General features: G+C 44.0%; 1 protein-coding gene across 12 annotated transcripts in view; it reads right to left on the bottom strand.

The window, feature by feature from the left end:
* The window catches only part of DMC1 (DNA meiotic recombinase 1), a 326134-nt gene that overhangs the window by 136756 nt on the left and 170368 nt on the right, over positions 1-19010 (bottom strand). For 11 of the 12 annotated variants that reach the window (XM_075182845.1, XM_075182850.1, XM_075182852.1 and 8 more), the window contains 2 exons: positions 15980-16071; positions 1237-1310 (listed from right to left, as the gene is read on the bottom strand). In XM_075182845.1, coding sequence (XP_075038946.1) covers positions 1237-1310; positions 15980-16071 — 166 coding nt within the window. The remainder of the gene's footprint in view (positions 1-1236; positions 1311-15979; positions 16072-19010) is intronic. The other variant, XM_075182854.1, reaches the window with a different exon arrangement.

Genomic DNA, 19010 nt, shown 5'->3' with positions numbered 1-19010 from the left:
AAGCTCCAATAGGGCAAGGACTGATGTGAGTGAGTTCTCTGTACAGCGCTGCGGAATTAGTGGCACTATATTAATAGCTGATGCCGATTGATTATATTCAATTCATCCCTCCCCTTCCCCTGTCTCCCCTGTTTAACACAGTGCCCTCCATGCTGCATTTGCTCCCCTTCACTTAACTTCCTATTGACTTCTTTCTTCTCTTCTGTCTTGTCCGTCGCGGCTCCTCACTGCAAATGTCCACTTTTTCTTTATGGACCATACTATGGTGCTATACGTTGTCCTCCATGGGCTGACCCCATCCCCTTTAATGACTGACCACAGCCCCTCTTACAGTTGGCCACACCCCATTGTAGTGGGCCCCTACCACTGCATTTCCCCCTGGTGGGCCCTTCATATCCCAGTCCGACACTGTCTCTACTGACTGCTTAGCTAGCGTCTTAGTGTCTCTGTTGGTGAAGAGCCAATGGTTTTTGATTTGAATGTTGTAGAGTGCTTGCGATTTTTGTTTTGCTCAATGCTGCACAACTTGTTGGTAGAACATATTCATATGTGAAAATTAGTTGAGGTCAGGACAACCATAATTCCCGAGTAGTTCATGAATTAGTCCTATGTTGCACACCTTTTAGCTTTGGCCTGCAGCTTCTGCTATGCCTGAGTTTAGCTTCAATTTTTGTCATTTGTTTAGATTGGTTTGTACTGTATCTATAGCAGTATTACTCCCATTTATCTTACTGTGATCCTTCTTGTTAGATGCAGTAACTGTACAACTAGATTAGTGCAATTTTACCATTCACTTGTACAGGCAAATTGCTTACAGATTTATTTTTTGGCAGTTACATCAAACAACTAGTTAGCAACATGTGGGAGTCCTAACTAATATGATGAGAGGAGCAGGTGTTTTATATTGCTGGAGGATTCTGTCTACAACATGCATCATTGATGGATGGGGTTACACTCTCCGTATATTATTTGTTATAATCATAAGAGAGGACAAAAAGAAAAGGAATTACCAGGAATATACAGTTGCCATACACTCCTTGGGGTATCGGGGAAATTTTATAAAATGTGAGTCACCTAATATAGTGCCATTAAGAGTAGACAGTAAAATGGAGTAAATACGTAGACCATTTCAGTCAGTATAAGATGGTCTTGTTTTTCATAATTATGTGCTGAATTCATTGATGTAAAAAGTGCTTCACATTTGGGTACACATTGTAAAGTAGATTTACAATTTACCAAGAGTTTAAAAACACCAGCTTCTTCATGAAATTTTGCTGCCACATAATCCAAGAGTTCCATCTGGTGTTCACCTGCAGAAGAGAAAATGTTGAAAAAATGTACCACCTGTCTCAGACACTTTTTCCTATAGTCTTAAAAGAAACAAGAAAAAGGGTTCTGTTTTTGGAGGCACTGTCAATCCACTCTAGTGTTATAGCATGAGATTTCTTTTAAAATCATATTATGATCTGGAAATTGTGTGTTAAAAGCATATGTGTAATTTACAAAGCTGCAGAAATGCAGACACACAGTGCATACATATTTGTGCACTATTCATAGATGTATGCCAATTTTCCTCCTGTAGGAAGTGATTCAATCGTACTTTCTTGCCTCCTCTCCCGTTAAGTCAGTGAGACTCACAAATTTTGTTTAGCACTCCCAGACCCCTTGGAGTGCAGACCTGTCTCCTGGATCCTACCCCCCTAGTGAAGTGGCAGCAATTTTGGCCTCACCCCTATAGCTTGATGAGACAATTGCGGCATTTCGCTGTGGGAAACGGGTATCAAATTATATGATTTGCAGTACCATGTCCCCCACTGCACCTGCCTCTTTACTGCTCAATGTCAAAGTTGGCAAGTATAGATTCAATGCAAACACTTTACAAGACCATTAGCAGTCCTGCCTGTTATCACTTAACCCAGTGGTTCCCAAACTTTTTCAACTCGCGACACTCTTAGGGTCTCCACAATTTTTTCAAGACACCCCTCCAAAATAATTACAGAGCAGTCCGGTTTTATAAATTATTAGATTACAGGGAAGGGAAGCGCACTACAGGATAATTAGGTCAGCAGCGGAATATCAGGGAAGTCCAACCTGTCAACATATAAATACACAGAAATATTCTGCGCTAGACCTAAATAATGGTTGTGGGTTGATATGATTGGAGGAAGCACGTGTCGTGACAAGATACTTTTATAGGCACATAAATACATAAAAATACACAGTGATTGATAAAATAGTTGTAGACTAGTATAAATTTACACACATGGATGTAAACATTGATTCCTGTAAAAACGCATACATTGCTGTAAACCATTCAATTATTCTGACATTTTGGCATTCTTGTTTGAATAAAAGTGGTTCATAAGGTAAAATAAAGTTAAAATAAAGTAAAGTGAGGTAGTCCAACCATAAAGGTACACTGATGTGTAACTTATTAGAAATACAGGCTAAATAGTTCAATTGCAGATGATATGGCAAATGTCCTGATAATTTTGCAGTCCAGCTTGTCCTGGCTATTATATAGTGGAAAAAACTGATCGAATATAGCGACCAGTATACTTGCGCTTGGTAGCGTTAGGGGTGAATCGACGAGTCCAGACAGGTCCAGATGTCGTCCTTATCTGCGGGTGAGTGTCCTTAGTAGGGAGTATAGATGGTACACTATCGCGGAGGATTACGGAGGTCTGCTGAGGGACGGCGATCCAACCGCCCAGTGTATTGTTGGCGTGCGTTCCACCTTGGAGCGCACTACTACCGGATATGACAAACCGGATGTGGAAAGACTGGATGTAGCTCGTGATTGGCCGACGCGTTTCGTTACAGAAGTGACTTTTTCAAGGCCTTACGGGGACCGGATCGCGGCAGAACTCACTTACCGGGCAATCACCTCTATCTCCGGACTGGACCCGAGGACTCGCTCCGCGGCCTCTGCCTGCCTCTACAACCCCTTGAAGAGGGACCTCCAGCCGGGAATCACTCATAAGAGACCGGGTAGGTGACTCCCGATTATCCCCTTGGGACACTTGCCAGCCGGTGTATTTCACTGTGTCCTGACCCACAGAGGGGGCCTACTTCCGGTCCTGATCCACGGCCTTGAGTACGGGCTCTGCGGCGCACATCCGGTGGGGGCGTGGCCTATTAGCGGGAATCGTAGCCCCTAATACTGTGTGCAAAACAACCTGCAACTATAAGACTACGCAACTAAACAGCTACTATATAGCTGAAGATTAGTGGGGGAGAGCTTGGTGTGTCACGCTGACACCGAGACCTGAGCGGCGCACCAGTGACCCTATATTGCTATAGCTGGTTCATTTCTATCCAGTGCAAGTTGATTCTGTGACAAAGTATTCCAGCTCTTGAACCTTGCATCTATATCCTCTTGCTATAAGTTTTGTGTCTTGACCTAATCTACGTATAAATACTGAGAGCTGTAAAACACTTGCATCTAAAAGCTGGGACTTTGCTGCCACCTGCTGGTTAAAAATAAGATTGCGGCAGGACGGTTCTATGTAAAATATCTGGCACTACACAGTGAAAAATAATTCTGTACTTCGAGAGATAAGGATATCTCTTCGTTCTAATAATGGAAGTCATTTGAATTAACATACAGGATACCCACCCAGCGTGACACTCTAAGCAATCAATCGTTCAGGGGAGTCCACCCTCAAATTCTACAGGCTCTACATATTAGATCGTCTCTCATGGCTCCTAAAAAGATTACACCTACTGTCTTGGCTCCTCCACTTAAATTTCAACCAAAGCCAAAGTCGGCGTCAAGCTCACCCTCCACCTCAAGAGGTTCTCCTCCAGCTGCCTGGACCAAGGAGTTAGAGATTTCCCCTTCACGTACGCCTGTCCCTGATTTGGGAACAGATGCTGCTTTGGATGCTCCATTAACAGCGCGCATTCTGCACTCTACTTTACAGCAAATGCTGACTGCTCTTCGGGCTGACTTGTCTTCTGAAATGAGAGCGGCAATTGGAGGCTTGAAGGCAGAGATCACTGAAATTGGAGATCGAACAGACCACCTCGAGACAAAGATGGGAGAAGTGGTTGCTTTCCACAATGACCTTTCATCCTCACACCACTCCCTCCAGAGCGAGGGTGCTTTTCTGAGAGGCAAAATAGCAGACCAGGAGGACCGCTCCCGCAGAAACATTATTAAGATCAGGGGCATCCCAGAGTCTGTTTCCAATGCAGACCTACAAGACTATGCAGTTTCTTTGTTTAAGAAGCTAGTTCCTGTGGGGGACGACAGAGATTTCCTCATTGATCGCATCCACCGCCTTCCACGTCCTCGATCCCTGCCGGAGAATCTTCCGAGAGACACCCTTCTGCAGATCGGGACCTGTCTAATGTGGCAACGCTGGGGGATTTGCAGCTCTTTCAAGACTTGTCACTCACTACCATCAACCAAAGAAGAGCTCTCCATCCAATCACGGCTGCCCTGCGACCAAACGACATCTCGTACAGGTGGGGTTTTCCAGTTAAGCTGCTGGTGCGACATGAGCAGTCCTCATATGTTATCTCGTCCCTTGAAGCTGGCACCAAACTCTTGGAGGAATGGCACATATCTCTCCCACCTGAAACCGCTTCTAGCAAGACCCCGCTCCAATCAGAATGGACTCGTGTTTCTAAAGATTGAGGTCCAATGATATGGTTGTATTCGCAAGCCATACAACTTCTACCTCTGGCTTGATAAGTGCTTGATGACCATTAGTACTCTTGATATTTAATGTTTAATACTTTTCATTCATACCTTTATTTTCGATGCATAAGTCACGAAATGTATCAATCAGGTTTATTTAAGGATAGTCTGTGGCCTTGCGGGGTTAGGAATGCTGTAGTGGGTGGCCTGGTGCCCCCGCTGGAAGTGTGTCCCTCCTTGCGGGGTCCAGATTGTTTTGTTGTAAGATATATATTTCTTTCATACTATGTTATAGGTTTAGTATGATGTTATATGGACGTCATGTTGTTCATATTGTATTGTTATAATAAGGTTCTTGTTTCTGTTCTCTTATGGTATATCAGAGATTTAAGTAGGTGTAATCCGTTGGCTAAATAGGTGATTCTTTTTCTCATTTCTACCCTTTCTTGAGTGTTACATGGGTGGGATCCTGTACTTGTCCCACCACCTCCCCACACGGTACCCAGTTTGCCACACGCTTCCCTCTGTGGTAAATGCTCTGGCCCCATTCTACGGGTCAGTTCAGTTTTTTTCTTCTTTTTATCTCTTGTACCCTTCCATCCCGGTTCCTCCATCTCCCGGATCACTCACACCACACATCATAGGAATAACTCAGGCCCACTTGCGATAGCCTTCTCCTTTCAGGTCCCATAACTAATGGTTCAGTTCTACTCTATGAATGTTAAGGGGCTTAATTCCCCAAATAAGCGCAGTTTGGCGCTTACTACATTCCATAAACGTAGAGCAGATATTATAGCCCTACAAGAAACACATTTTTAGTCCCGGGCTCCACCACAGCTTAGGGATTCAAGATACCCCGTGGGATACTTTGTCAATGGTCCATTCAAAAGGAATGGTGTGGCCGTGCTGTTCAGTGCTAATGTACGTTTTAACCTTCAACTAAAAATAGAGGATAAATCTGGCCGCTTTATAATTTTGGTTGGGCTCCTAGAAGATAAACAAGTGACATTAGTTTCTCTATACGCCCCTAACTCCCACCAAATCCCCTTTCTTAGGATACTTTGTGAGGAGATACAGAAGGTGCGTAGAGGCCACCTGGTCCTGATGGGAGATTTTAATCTGACTCTAGATCCCAAGATAGATAAGTCTAGGCCATTAAGATTGTCAGGCCCAGATCCAACTTTAGGCCCTTCAACAGCCTTTTGTAAATTACTGGCGGAATATGATCTCTATGATGTTTGGGGGGTCCAGTCTCCAAATGTACGGGATTATACCTATCATTTTAGTGTACACAACACATATTTTAGAATAGACATAGTTTTGACTGACAAGTGCATGCTACAGCACACTAACACAGTTGAGATTCTCCCCATTACATGGTCAGACCACGCCCCAATAGAGTGGACCTGGAATTTAACTTTAACTAAAATCCCCCCGAGGCCATGGCGGATGCCGGCCTATTTACTTACTTCTTTGGAGGCCAGGCTCGGTCTGTCGGAGGCATTGTCACAATATATCCAGGTGAATAACCCAGAGGATACATCCCTTTCTACTCATTGGTGCGCACTGAAAGCAGTCCTTCGTGGCTCAGCTATTCAAATAGGTGCACGCTTAAAAAAACAATATCTCTTTCGTCAACATACGCTGGAATCTAACCTAAACACCCTAGGGACACAGAAACAGACACGCCCTTCTAAAGCCCTTCAAAAAGAAATAAATGTCATCAGAAAACAGCTTAATACACTTTTTATATCTTGCATGAAATCAGCCCTTACTAAATTGCGTCAGAAATTTTACTCTACGGGCAACAGAGCCAGTCGGCTCTTGGCCCGCAAACTCAGAGGTAAGCAGGCTAAAAATCGAATAAAAGCCATTCAGGGGTAATAAGATCCACAACCCCGCCGATACAGCAAATCAATTTGCTAAATACTATACCAAGCTTTACAACCTTCGAGATGATGGCGATACGGTACAGCCAACAGAACTGTCCATATCTAACTTCCTGTCACGGTTGTCTGAATTTCTTGATCCGATTCGGGACCCTTGGGACTAGCTGGAGCAGGAGTGAAACAGAACTTAGCAGCGTGGATGATCTTCTTGCTCATTGTAGAATATAGCAGGGGAATGAGCAGTCTAGAAATGTTGACAGGAACAGTGCACTAGTAATGCAGGCAGGAACACTGCACTTGTAATGCAGTCAGGAACACTGAAGCCAAGAACTATCCTCTGGAGAGAAGTGTGTTGTTCTGGCAATGAACAGATCACAGCAGCAGGTTAAATAGGATGTCCCAAACAACTATTGGCTGATCAGTTCATGTGATCACAGCTTCTGAATCTGGTTGGTTTGGAATGATCACTTGACTGCATCCAAGATGGCCGCGGCCATGCAGCAGAACAAACAGTATGTGTTTGTTTACAAACGAAGGTGTGGAGAACGGGAATGCTGCAGATGACCAGAAGGGACCCAGGTAGCCGTGATATGACAGTGGCGGATGAGGTAAGTGCGGCTAAGATCCCGATTTGTGACAGTACCCCCTCCCTTACGAGTGGCCACTGGACACTTAGATTTGGGCTTCGTTGGAAACTTGCGGTGAAATTTTTTGATGAGAGATGGAGCGTGAACATCAGAAGCTTTGATCCAGGCCCTCTCTTCTGGACCATAGCCTTTCCAGTCGACTAGATATTGTAAGGTTTTATGTCGAAACCGAGAATCCAAGATCTCTTTAATTTCATATTCGTCACCATGTTTAGTCTGCACTTCAGGAGAAACCAGTTTGGGTGTATAAAACCGATTTAGCACCAGTGGTTTTAAGAGAGAGATATGGAAGGTGTTGGGTACCCTGAGGTAAGATGGTAGATGTAATTTGTAGGACACTGGATTGATGACTCGGGAGATGTTAAACGGTCCAATAAAGCGAGGAGCGAATTTCATAGATGGAACTCTGAGGCGTAGATTGCGAGTAGACAGCCAGACTCTGTCTCCAGGTTTCAAGCTTGGAATGGCTCATCGCTTTTTGTCGGCCTGAATTTTGTAGCGTTGGGACGCTTTAAGTAGAGATTCCCGTACCTGGCGCCAGTGGCCTGAAAAATTCTTTAGGAAAACGTCAGAGGCAGGTACTGAGGCTGTAGGAAGTGGAGTAAACAAGGGTACCATGGGGTGTAGGCCATAGACCGTATGAAACGGAGTGGAAGCAGAGGATTCGTGATAATGATTATTATGAGCAAATTCTGCCCAAGGAAGCAGATCTACCCAGTCGTCTTGAGAAGAGGATATGTACAAATGGAGAAATGTTTCTAGGTCTTGATTAACTCTTTCCGTTTGCCCGTTGGATTGGGGATGATAGGCCGAAGAGAAGTTTAGTTTGATCTGTAGTGCTTGGCACAAGGATCTCGAGAATTTCGCCACAAACTGAACTCCTCTATCAGAGACGATTTCTTCAGGACACCCATGCAAACGGAAGATCTCCTTTATAAATTGCTGAGCCAGGATAGGTGCTGATGGGAGTCCAAGGAGAGGAACAAAATGCGCCATTTTAGAGAATCGGTCAACGATGACCCAGATGGTATTGAAATTATTAGAATTGGGCAAATCGGAAACAAAGTCCATAGAAATATGGGTCCAGGGTTTGGTGGGAATAGGCAGAGGTAAAAGTTGACCAGCTGAAGATTGTCTTGAACTTTTATGTTGGGCACAGCTGCCACATGCGGAAACAAATTGCTGAACATCCTGATGAAGCGTAGGCCACCAGTAGCTTCTCGATGTGAAAGATTGAGTTTTGCGGATGCCAGCATGACCGGCAAATCTGGAACAATGTGCCCATTGGAGCAATTTTTTACGCAGATTCTCAGGAACAAAAGTTTTCCCCTGGGGAGGTGTATTGTCGGGTCTACTGACTGCGATGCTGAGTGGGCTGATAATAGGCCGTGGATCCACAGTGATGGAATCTTCCTCTTTTACCATAGAACGTGACAGAGCATCGGCCTTGCGATTTTTGGAACCGGGACGGAAGGTGACATGGATATCAAATCGAGAAAAGAATAGTGCCCATCGGGCCTGACGTGGATTCATGCACTGTGCAGTTTTAAGGTAGAGCAGATTCTTGTGATCCGTGTATATTGTGACAGGATAACGAGCTCCCTCAAGTAAATGTCTCCACTCTTCAAGCGCCAATTTGATGGCAAGCAGCTCTTTGTCCCCTATGGCATAATTTCGTTCAGCTGGTAAAAATTTTCGGGAGAAGAACCCGCAGGGATGCCATTGCTCATCAGCTGTTTTTTGGGAGAGAACTGCCCCTACTCCGACAGATGAGGCATAAACTTCCAAGTAGAATGGACAGGTTAAATCTGGTTGCCTGAGTATGGGAGCAGAAATAAATGCTTGTTTCAGAAGTTGAAAAGCAGATTGGGCCTCTTCAGACCACTTGGCAGGATTAGCTCCTTTCCTGGTGAGGGCTGTGAGTGGTGCTACTACAGTAGAGTAGCCACGAATAAATTTTCGATAGTAGTTAGCAAATCCCAGAAATCACTGTACTGCCTTTAGTGTAGATGGTTGAGGCCAGTTAAGAATAGCTTGCACCTTCTCTGGGTCCATACGGAGACCAGTGCCTGAGATGATATACCCCAAGAATGGAATGGATTCAACTTCGAAGGTGCATTTTTCAAGCTTGCAATACAGTTTATTCCTTCTGAGACGGCTGAGGACCTCTTTAACATGTCTGCAATGGGACTGGATATCAGAGGAGAAAACGAGGATATCGTCCAAATATACCACAATAGTATGGTACAGTAAGTCCCGAAAGATTTTGTTTATGAAATTCTGAAAAACCACTGGGGCATTGCTCAGACCGAATGGCATGACAAGATATTTGTAGTGCCCATCCCTGGTGTTAAAGGCGGTTTTCCATTCATCGCCACGCCTGATACGGATCAAATTGTAGGCCCCGCAGAGATCCAACTTCGTAAATATTTGGGCACCTTTGACTCTGTGAAATAACTCTGTGATGAGGGGCAGAGGATACCGGTTCTTGATGGTAATGTCGTTGAGACCTCGGTAATCGATGCAGGGACGTAATCCACCATCTTTTTTTTTTACAAAAAAGAACACGGCTCCTGCCGGTGAAGAGGATGGGCGAATAAAGCCCCTTTCCAAGTTCTCTTTTACATATTCAGACATAGATTTTGTCTCAGGGATAGAAAGAGGGTAGACTCTGCCACGCGGTGGGGTTTTACCCGGAACAAGATCAATGGGACAGTCCCAATCCCGATGAGGTGGTAGAGTTTCAGCGGCCTGCTTACTGAAAACGTCTGTGAACTCTTGGTAGGCAGAAGGAACTGGCAAAACTTCCTTATCAGAGGTGGAGCAATGTGGAAGAACACGTTGTAAACAGGCCCCGAAACAAGTTGGAGCCCACGCCAGGATTTGTGGAGTCGACCAGTCAATATGGGGGTTATGCGTTTGAAGCCATGGAAACCCGAGAACCACAGGGCTAGTGGCTTCTGGGATGACCAAAAAGGTAAGAGACTCAGAATGCAGAACTCCTATTTGGAGCGTCACTGGAGAAGTCTGATGCGTAATGGAACCCCCTGGAATACGGCTACCGTCAACCGCAGAGAGAAAGATGGTCACTGGAATTTTTTCTAGTGGAATGGCTAGTTCAGCAGCTAATCTGGCAGACATGAAATTCCCAGCTGCTCCAGAATCCAGCAGGGCTGAAATGTATTGGGAGCCTTGAGCGTGTTTCAGAGTGACTGGGATAATACAGTCCTTGCCTTGTGGGGAGCGAAGGGCCACTCCTAGGCTCACTTCCTCATCGTCAGCTAGGAGGGTGTGTTTACCCGGCTTACGAGGACAATGATTTAACAGATGTCCGGAACTGGCACAGTATAAGCAAATTTTCTCTCTAACACGCCGTTCTCGCTCGGTGGGTGAAAGACGTGCTTTGCCTAATTGCATGGGTCCTTCAGGGAAAGGAGACGGTACACGGACCCGTTGAATAGGGTGGAACTTGGGGTGTTTCAGCTTCCTCTTTTCTAGAGCTCTCTCTCTGAACCGAAGATCAACCCGATTGCAGGTGGTAATCAATTGGTCTAGCGTTGTAGGTAAGTCCCGAGACACTAATACATCCTTAATGTGGTCAGACAGGCCCTGCCAGAAGACCGCAACAAGAGCATCGTTATTCCATGATAGTTCAGAGGAAAGTGTTTGAAATTGAACGGCATATTGGCCCACAGACCGCTGCCCTTGCCGAAGGCGCAGAATATCTAAAGCGGCTGACGTTGTTCTTCCAGGCTCGTCGAATATTCTGCGGAAGGTAGACAGGAAGCTATCAATATCAAATAAAATTGGGTCCGATTTTTCCCAGAGCGGTGATGCCCATGCCAGAGCTTGCCCTGATAGTAGCGAAACAATATAAGCAGTTTTGGTACGTGCAGTGGGGAAATTCCCGGGTTGTAATTCAAAGTGCATACTACACTGGTTGAGAAACCCGCGGCAATTCTTCGGATCGCCATTGTATTGAGCTGGCGTGGGAAGATGGAGTCCGGATGAAGTAGGTAGTGAAGCAGGTATTACTGGCTTAGGCGGAGTATGGGATGGTTGACTGCGGAATAACTGCAAGGTATCCATACATGTAGAAACATCCTGCAGCAATCTCAAAATTTGCCCCTGGTTAGTTTCTTGTCTCTCAATGCGTTCAGCTAATATTTGGACAGAGTCCTCCCTCGGGGTATGTTCCCCTAGAGGATCCATTAGGCCAGAACAAACTGTCACGGTCGTCTGAATTTCTTGATCCGCTTCGGGACCCTTGGGACTAGCTGGAGCAGGAGTGAAACAGAACTTAGCAGCCTGGTTGATCTTCTTGCTCATTGTAGAATATAGCAGGGGAATGAGCAGTCTAGAAATGTTGACAGGAACAGTGCACTAGTAATGCAGACAGGAACACTGCACTTGTAATGCAGTCAGGAACACTGCACTTGTAATGCAGTCAGGAACACTGAAGCCAAGAACTATCCTCTGGAGAGAAGTGTGTTGTTCTGGTAATGAACAGATCACAGCAGCAGGTTAAATAGGATGTCCCAAACAACTATTGGCTGATCAGTTCATGTGATCACAGCTTCTGAATCTGGTTGGTTTGGAATGATCACCTGACTGCATCCAAGATGGCCACGCCCATGCAGCAGAACAAACAGTATGTGTTTGTTTACAAACAAAGGTGTGGAGAACGGGAATGCTGCAGATGACCAGAAGGGACCCAGGTAGCCGTGATATGACAGCAGCGTATGAGGTAAGTGCGGCTAAGATCCCGATTTGTGACACTTCCTTTATGACCTTAATCTTCCTTCACTGGATCATGAAAGCCTGGAGCTGATAAATCTCCCTTGGTCTCAGCGAGAGGTTGAAGAAGTTATTAAGCGCCTACCTAGAGACATGTCCCCTGGTCCGGATGGCTTAGTTAATGCTTTTTATAATACATTTAAATCAGAGCTGGCCCCGCTTCTTACCAATCTCTATAATGATGTTTTGACGGGAGGTAGCTTCCCTGCTGAGATGTTAGAAGCACAAATAATAACGATCCCCAAACCTGGTAAGGATCACTCTCACTGTAAGAACTATAGACCTATAGCACTACTCAATACCGACCTAAAAATCTATGCTAGGTTGATAGCTGATCGTCTGAACCCCTTACTACCTCAGCTTATCCATCCGGACCAGGTGGGCTTTATATTGGGACGCCAGGCGTCAGATAACACACGGCGCATTTTGGATGTGGTAGATCTTCTGGCTGGGGAATGGGGAGGAGCTTGTGATGTTTTCCCTTGACGCAGAGAAAGCGTTTGATAGGTTACATTGGCTCTACATGAAGGAAGTTCTACTCAAATTTGGCTTTCAAGGTAACATCTTACATTCTATATTAGCTTTATATCAGGGACCTTCTGCGAGAGTATTTACCAATGGTTTCCTATCCTCCTCCTTCTCTATTACTAATGGAACAAGGCAGGGGTGCCCCCTCTCTCCCCTGATGTTTGTCATGGCCATTGAACCCTTAGCTCATACAATTTGACAGGCTTCTCATTTCCCAGGCATTACCTTTCACTCCCACACACATAAACTATGTCTGTTTGCAGACGACGTGTTTCTGTTTGTCACCAGCCCGGAGACCTCGTTGTCAGCCTTGAAATGCATTTTGGATGATTACAGTTCAGCCTCATTTTACAAATTGAATATTACTAAATCTGAGGCTCTACCTATTAATATTCCACAATCCTCACTATCGTCCTTGCAAAAGAAATTTCCGTTTGTATGGGTAAAAGACTCTTTGCCATATTTGGGTATACATATCCCCCCTACCTTATCTACAGTATTCAAAATCAACTTCACTCCAATTTTTTCGCATCTCGCCTGTTTAAATAAGAATTGGCTCGACTTCGAGGTCTCCTGGCTGGGTCGTATAGCTGTCTTCAAAATTATGCTTTTACCAAAATTAATGTATATTTTCCGCACTATTCCATATATCGTACCTGAACGAATGATGGCCTGCTTCCATACCCTAATGATGTCATGTGTGGTGCCAGAAACGCCCCCTACTTTCCCATAAATGCATAGCCTTATCTAAACAACGTGGGGGGTTGATGCTTCCTAACCTAACGTATTACCAAGAGGCCTGCATATTGAGTCACCTGGGTGAATGGGCGCTCCCGCATGCTTCGAAGCCATGGGTGGACTTTGAAAGAGCTCTGTGTCCTAGTTACCCACTGTTAGACCTTCTCTGGACACCAAGGTCCGCTCGCCCATCTCCTCTGTGTAGGTTACGGTCCATCTCGGATGCCATGTAGGTGTGGGATAGGATCATTGGGCTGCACACTAATTTTACACTCCCATCTTGAAGGTATCCATTGGAAAAGTCTCTACAGATAAATGTAAAAATGTCATTAATGCCGACACGTGTCTAGAACAAATGGAGACACTGGGCATGGGTAGTTTTATCAAAACTCTGTGTGATATAATTACTGCATACTGCTCCTTGATGATGTGTATTTTGTTTGTGGGAGGAAAGCTTATTCCTGGGTGACACCGAGTTCCAAGGGCTTGTGTTTCTTAGCTAAACTCATTAAGAAATGGTTGATATTCACAAGACTACATCACCACCATACATACACACACAGTATGAACACCGTGGCAAGAGAAATATGATTCCTGGTGAGGAACCCATAGCTACAAAATTGATTAGTGAAACTGCTGGTTTCCAAGTTATGGTTGCTCTAGAACTCACCAGGACTGCTCAGGGAACATTAAACTTTAAATATATCCAAGACCTAGCTAAATTAATAGATAATATCACCGAGATGTATGATGACACTTTCAGGTATACTGGAAGGGAGCTACAAGCGTACAAGAAGGAGTTGGTGCAACATAGACTGGTACTAAATTATCTCACCTCTATTACTGGTGGGTACTGTGTGACACTGGCCACCCAGTTCGGTGTCAAATGTTGAACGTACATTACTAATAATACGGATGACCCTAAAGAGGTTATAGACCGGAAGATGGATGAAATTTTACAGCTGAAATGGGAATTTCGAAAGAGCCATAATTCATCGTTATATGAGGTCGGGGAAAAGGTGGCGGGTTGGTTCTCGTGGTTGAACCCTGTGAAATGGTTCTCCGGTCTGGGGGAGTGGGTACAGGAAATGGTTGCTAGTGTAGGTAAGCTCCTTCTCCTTATACTGGATGTCATCTTAGCAATTGGTTTAGTTGTCAAATGTGTTCCTACTGTGTTGAAGTGTGGAAAACGTTCTCATAGGAGTAGCACTGAGAAAGAGACTGAAAGGGTGGTACCAGATACCGAGATCATGGTCTGTGAAGAAGCATTGTATAATCCTGAACTTGAAACGGTGATTGGGTGATAGTTTAGTACACTATCAAAGGGTGGACCTGTCGAAGTCAGCAAATTGGATAAAGTCATTTCAATTAAAGTCTAGCGAACTTGGTTGTCTTTGTCTGAATAGATGCGTACGGTACGCTATGACGTACCAGGGCACGCTGCGGCGTGAAAGGGCGTACGCATCCACTACACGTGGCAGCAACAGTAATTGGTCTTTTACCATACATTCGCACAAACACGCATACTTATAAAATAGTACACATTAATGGTAGTTGCAATACATAGTCAGTTATGTCGAAATATAGTAGTATTTATATGTTATATCAGAGTTACATGCATATTAGTGAAATACACGGAACGGGTTGAAGGAATAACATCATGAGTGGTATCATAATGAACCTCGTTACATATCCTACTGTTTGGTTCACTCTGCGAGGGAATCGCAGAGTGCATACGCAAGTTATGAATGATAGGGAATTATGATCTACTTAAGACTAAGGAATCTTGGCGGGAAGAGCAGAGCATACCCCCTGCAGAGATGACCCCCTCCTTTGGATTCCTTAGGATGAACCAGCCAATGATTGACAACCCCTTGGACATTCCTGAGACCTGGACCAATAGATGCAAGCTATACCATCTTCATTGTATTACTGTATTTGATTGTGTATATAAGCAGCAGCTTGTGATCCAGATTGCAGACATCTTGTCCCCAGACTTCAGGATTGAATGACTGCACTGGATCCAGAGCGCCTGCGATAAGTAACGGCTGTATTTACTTTTACTGCGCTTGAGCATATTATTCTACTTATTGCGAATAAATCTTTGTGCTTTGGAAACACAAATCGAGGTTCGACAATCGTTATTGGTTAGCGACAATACGCACATAACAGCTTACATGAGTCACATCTATGTTTTTACATTGGCATTTCTCTACTTATAAATGCACTTCTCTGTACTATCTGTGCCTGGGTGATGCAATAAAGGGTCCCATTGAAAGTGTTGTCCAATGCCTGATCTCTGTTACCTCTGATAATGTGTACAAATCAAGTTGTTTTGTGCATCTAAAGTGAACCCCTCATAAATTTGCAGCAACTTGAAGCTCATTTAAATAGCTAATCTAGTATATCTCGTATATCTAGTATATCTCTATTTTTACATTACTGAACTTAATAAAACAATGAGTGCTGCATTCTACCCGGCTACTCCCTGAGGAGGAAGCACAATTTTGCAACGGTGCTGTCATTGTCATATTGACAGGCCAATCCATGCACTTTCCCATACAAATTGACTTAACATTTGTGCTTTGTAACGGAATTGCGCTTTGTGAATTAACCTTATTGACAATACATTTAATTTTTTTTAAAAACAATTTCTCAACAATTAGGTGTTTGCATAGAGTTACATTACGTTACATATAACAGTTATGGAGAAGTTGCAGTTTGTCTCTTACTGGTGTATGCCCGGGCATATAACACATTGTCTAGCATTGCGTCATGGTCCACACCAAATCGGTCAGCAACATCTCGGAGGCGATCAGGGCGGCTGCAGTCAATAATGTTAAAGAACCAATATTTTTAAGTCAAACTTAGTATTTAGCTATCCCATTGCAAGAATAATGGCTTCAAAACAGCTATAAAAGCTGCAATACTTACAGCTTTTATAGTGTGTTTTTGTTTTTTTTTAAACATATTTAATTAGGTTTTTCAAGTTATAACAGCATAAAGATTAGAACATAAATTGCTCAATTGGTATATAAAGTTATTAAGAACATTGTTATTGCAAACTTAAATAAGAACATTAAAAATTGAGGGAAGGAGGAGCACAAGAAGAGAAAGGGGAGGGGGCAAGGGATAGAAAAAGAAGAAGGGGGGGAACTCAACCCGATGTGTTAGCCAGTATCAAATATTTAGTATGAGATATGATACTAAGTTTATGGTGTCAGTTCTATCTCGAGGTGCTTGATTGTTCTACTCCGTAAGTAGCTAGCCAAGGTTGCCAGGTATTTCGTAATTTGTTAGGTCGGTCATTAAGTATACTCGTAATATGTTCGCAGCGGTAAGTCTGCCAAATTCTTTTACTTATCTCAGGCAGCGTAGGTGGTTCAGGGTGTTTCCAACTTGCCACTGTCGCGCATTTAGCAGCATTAAGAATGTGGCTCACTAATGCTGTTTCATGTTTGTCAGCGTCAGGCACTGGTCTGTGCAGGAGTGAATAGGAAGGACATGGATGAATTTGTATCAAACTAACTCTAAGGATTATATTATGTACCTTTTGCCAGAATCTGACCATCTTCGGACATGACCACCAGATGTGCAAAAAAGAGCCCACTTGCCCACAGGATCTCCAACAAGAACTGGAAGCATCAGAAAATATAGCTTTTAGACGAGTGGGGACTAGCTACCACCTATAAAGTAGCTTATACGTATTCTCTTTGGTCCGCATGCAAATAGAGCTTTTAGCTATTGGAGTCCTGATTTCGGATCAATCATCAACGTCCAGTTCCACTCCAAAGTCCTCTTCCCACTTTAGCTAATATCAATCTTTGATAGGTTGTCGAAATACCACCAAGAGACTATAGAATGTAGAAATTAAACCAGCAGGAGATCTATTTTGACCAAAAGTTTCCAAAAGCGTAAGTTGGTAAAAGGCTTTAAACGCTAGGAGAGAATGAAATAGATGTCTTAATTGAAGATATTGATAAAAGTGTTCATGGGGGATGCTATGTAACCGCTGCAGGTCTGCAAACTCAGGAAAAATTTGCATGGGTGCTATATCCGTCAGAAACCAGAGCCCTCGACTAAACCAGTGTTGAGAGAAGGACTGTTACTGCCCAGGGGGAAAGGCCGGGTTATTCCACAGCTGAAACATAATTTCAGGATTAGCTATCAAATGAAAAGCGTGAGTACTATAATCCCAAATCTAGAGTGAGAAACGAGTAGAAGATGGAAGCTAAGGGAGTGGTGGACGATGTTTAATTGAGATCCATAAAAGGGAGTAAGGCGAGAGCAGCTGTATGAAGTAAGCCTCTATGTCAACCCATAATCTAGTGCCAGGCGGGGGGTGAAATAGAACTAGCTGGGTCAGATGCGTAGCAATGTAATACTTAGAGATATTTGGAAGACCCAGTCCTCCCTCTGAGGTTCGACGATGGAGCGTGCGAACTTGGATTTGGGGTCGTTTGCCTGCCCAAATAAAATGTGCAATTTATTTCTGAAGGGTTTTAAGTGCCAACGAGGGTACCCAGATAGGGAGAACAAGTTCATTTTTACTGCTGTCATGCGGCCTAACCAGGAGATGTATAGTTTATCCCATTTCTCAAGGTCTTGTTTAAGCAAATTCAAAAGTCGAGGAAAGTTGGCAGCATATATTTGACTGTATTGACTAGTCAAGTAGATTCCCAGGTATTTGAGTTTGTCTGGTTGCCATCTAAAATTTGACTGCTGTTTCAGATAGTCCAAGAGGTGGGCCGTTAAGTTAAGAGGACGGATTTCGGATTTGTCCTTGTTAATCTTAAAGTTAGATAATGCGCCATATTCACTGAGTTCGCTCTGAATGGCCGGGAGAGAGGTGAGGGGATTAGTGACTGTTAGTAAGATGTCGTCCGCATATAAGGAGATCTTGTAATTAGTCTTACCTGCTTGAATCCCTGTGGTCGCTAGATTATTACGAACTTGAGATGCCAAGGGTTCCATTGTTAGGGCAAACAACAGAGGGGACATCCTTGTCGAGTGCCATTAGTAATTTGAAATGTGGATGACGCAGTCCCATTAGCCCATACAGTAGCAGAGGGATTGAAATATAGGGAAGCTAGCCCACACATAAACTGACCCTCAAAACCCATCGCTTTAAGAGTGGCTCTCATAAAGGACCACGAGACCCTGTCAAAAGCCATTTCTGCGTCGAGGGAGACCACTAGGGCAGGGGCGAGTGTCCGGTTAGCTGCCTCAATTAGATTAATCGCTCGTCTTGTATTATCTGATCCCTGCCAAGCGAGAATAAATACCACTTGGTCAGGGTGGACCAAAGCGGGAATCACGTGGGCTAACCTGTTTGCAAGCAGTTTCGCAAATAGTTTTAAATCTACATTCAGTAAAGAGATGGGCCGGTAACTCTCACAATAACTCGGCTCACGACCCTCTTTGGCAATAACGATGACATCTGCCCTGGTGGTGTCCCTTTTGAAGTTTTTACCATTTAGAATTGCTCTAAAAAGGGAAAGAAGCATTGGCGCCAAGTCAGGAGCAAACTTTTTATAATATGATGCAGTAAGGCCATCTGGGCCTGGTGCGACCGGGCTTCTGAGAGATTTAATAGTCTCTTTTATCTCTTTCAACGTAAGGTCAGCGTTAAGTATCGCCAGCTGTGCTTCTGTGAGGCGTGGAAGGGAACATGTTAGGAGGTATTCATGTATTTGTTTACAAAAAATGTCTGGGGGGGTCTGTAGGTGAGGGGAGGTTATATAGTGAGTTGTAATAAGTATA

The sequence above is a fragment of the Mixophyes fleayi genome, chromosome 8, assembly GCF_038048845.1.
Source record: "Mixophyes fleayi isolate aMixFle1 chromosome 8, aMixFle1.hap1, whole genome shotgun sequence".
NCBI classification, from domain to species: domain Eukaryota; kingdom Metazoa; phylum Chordata; class Amphibia; order Anura; family Limnodynastidae; genus Mixophyes; species Mixophyes fleayi.
This window is presented reverse-complemented; position numbering and strand designations above follow the sequence as displayed.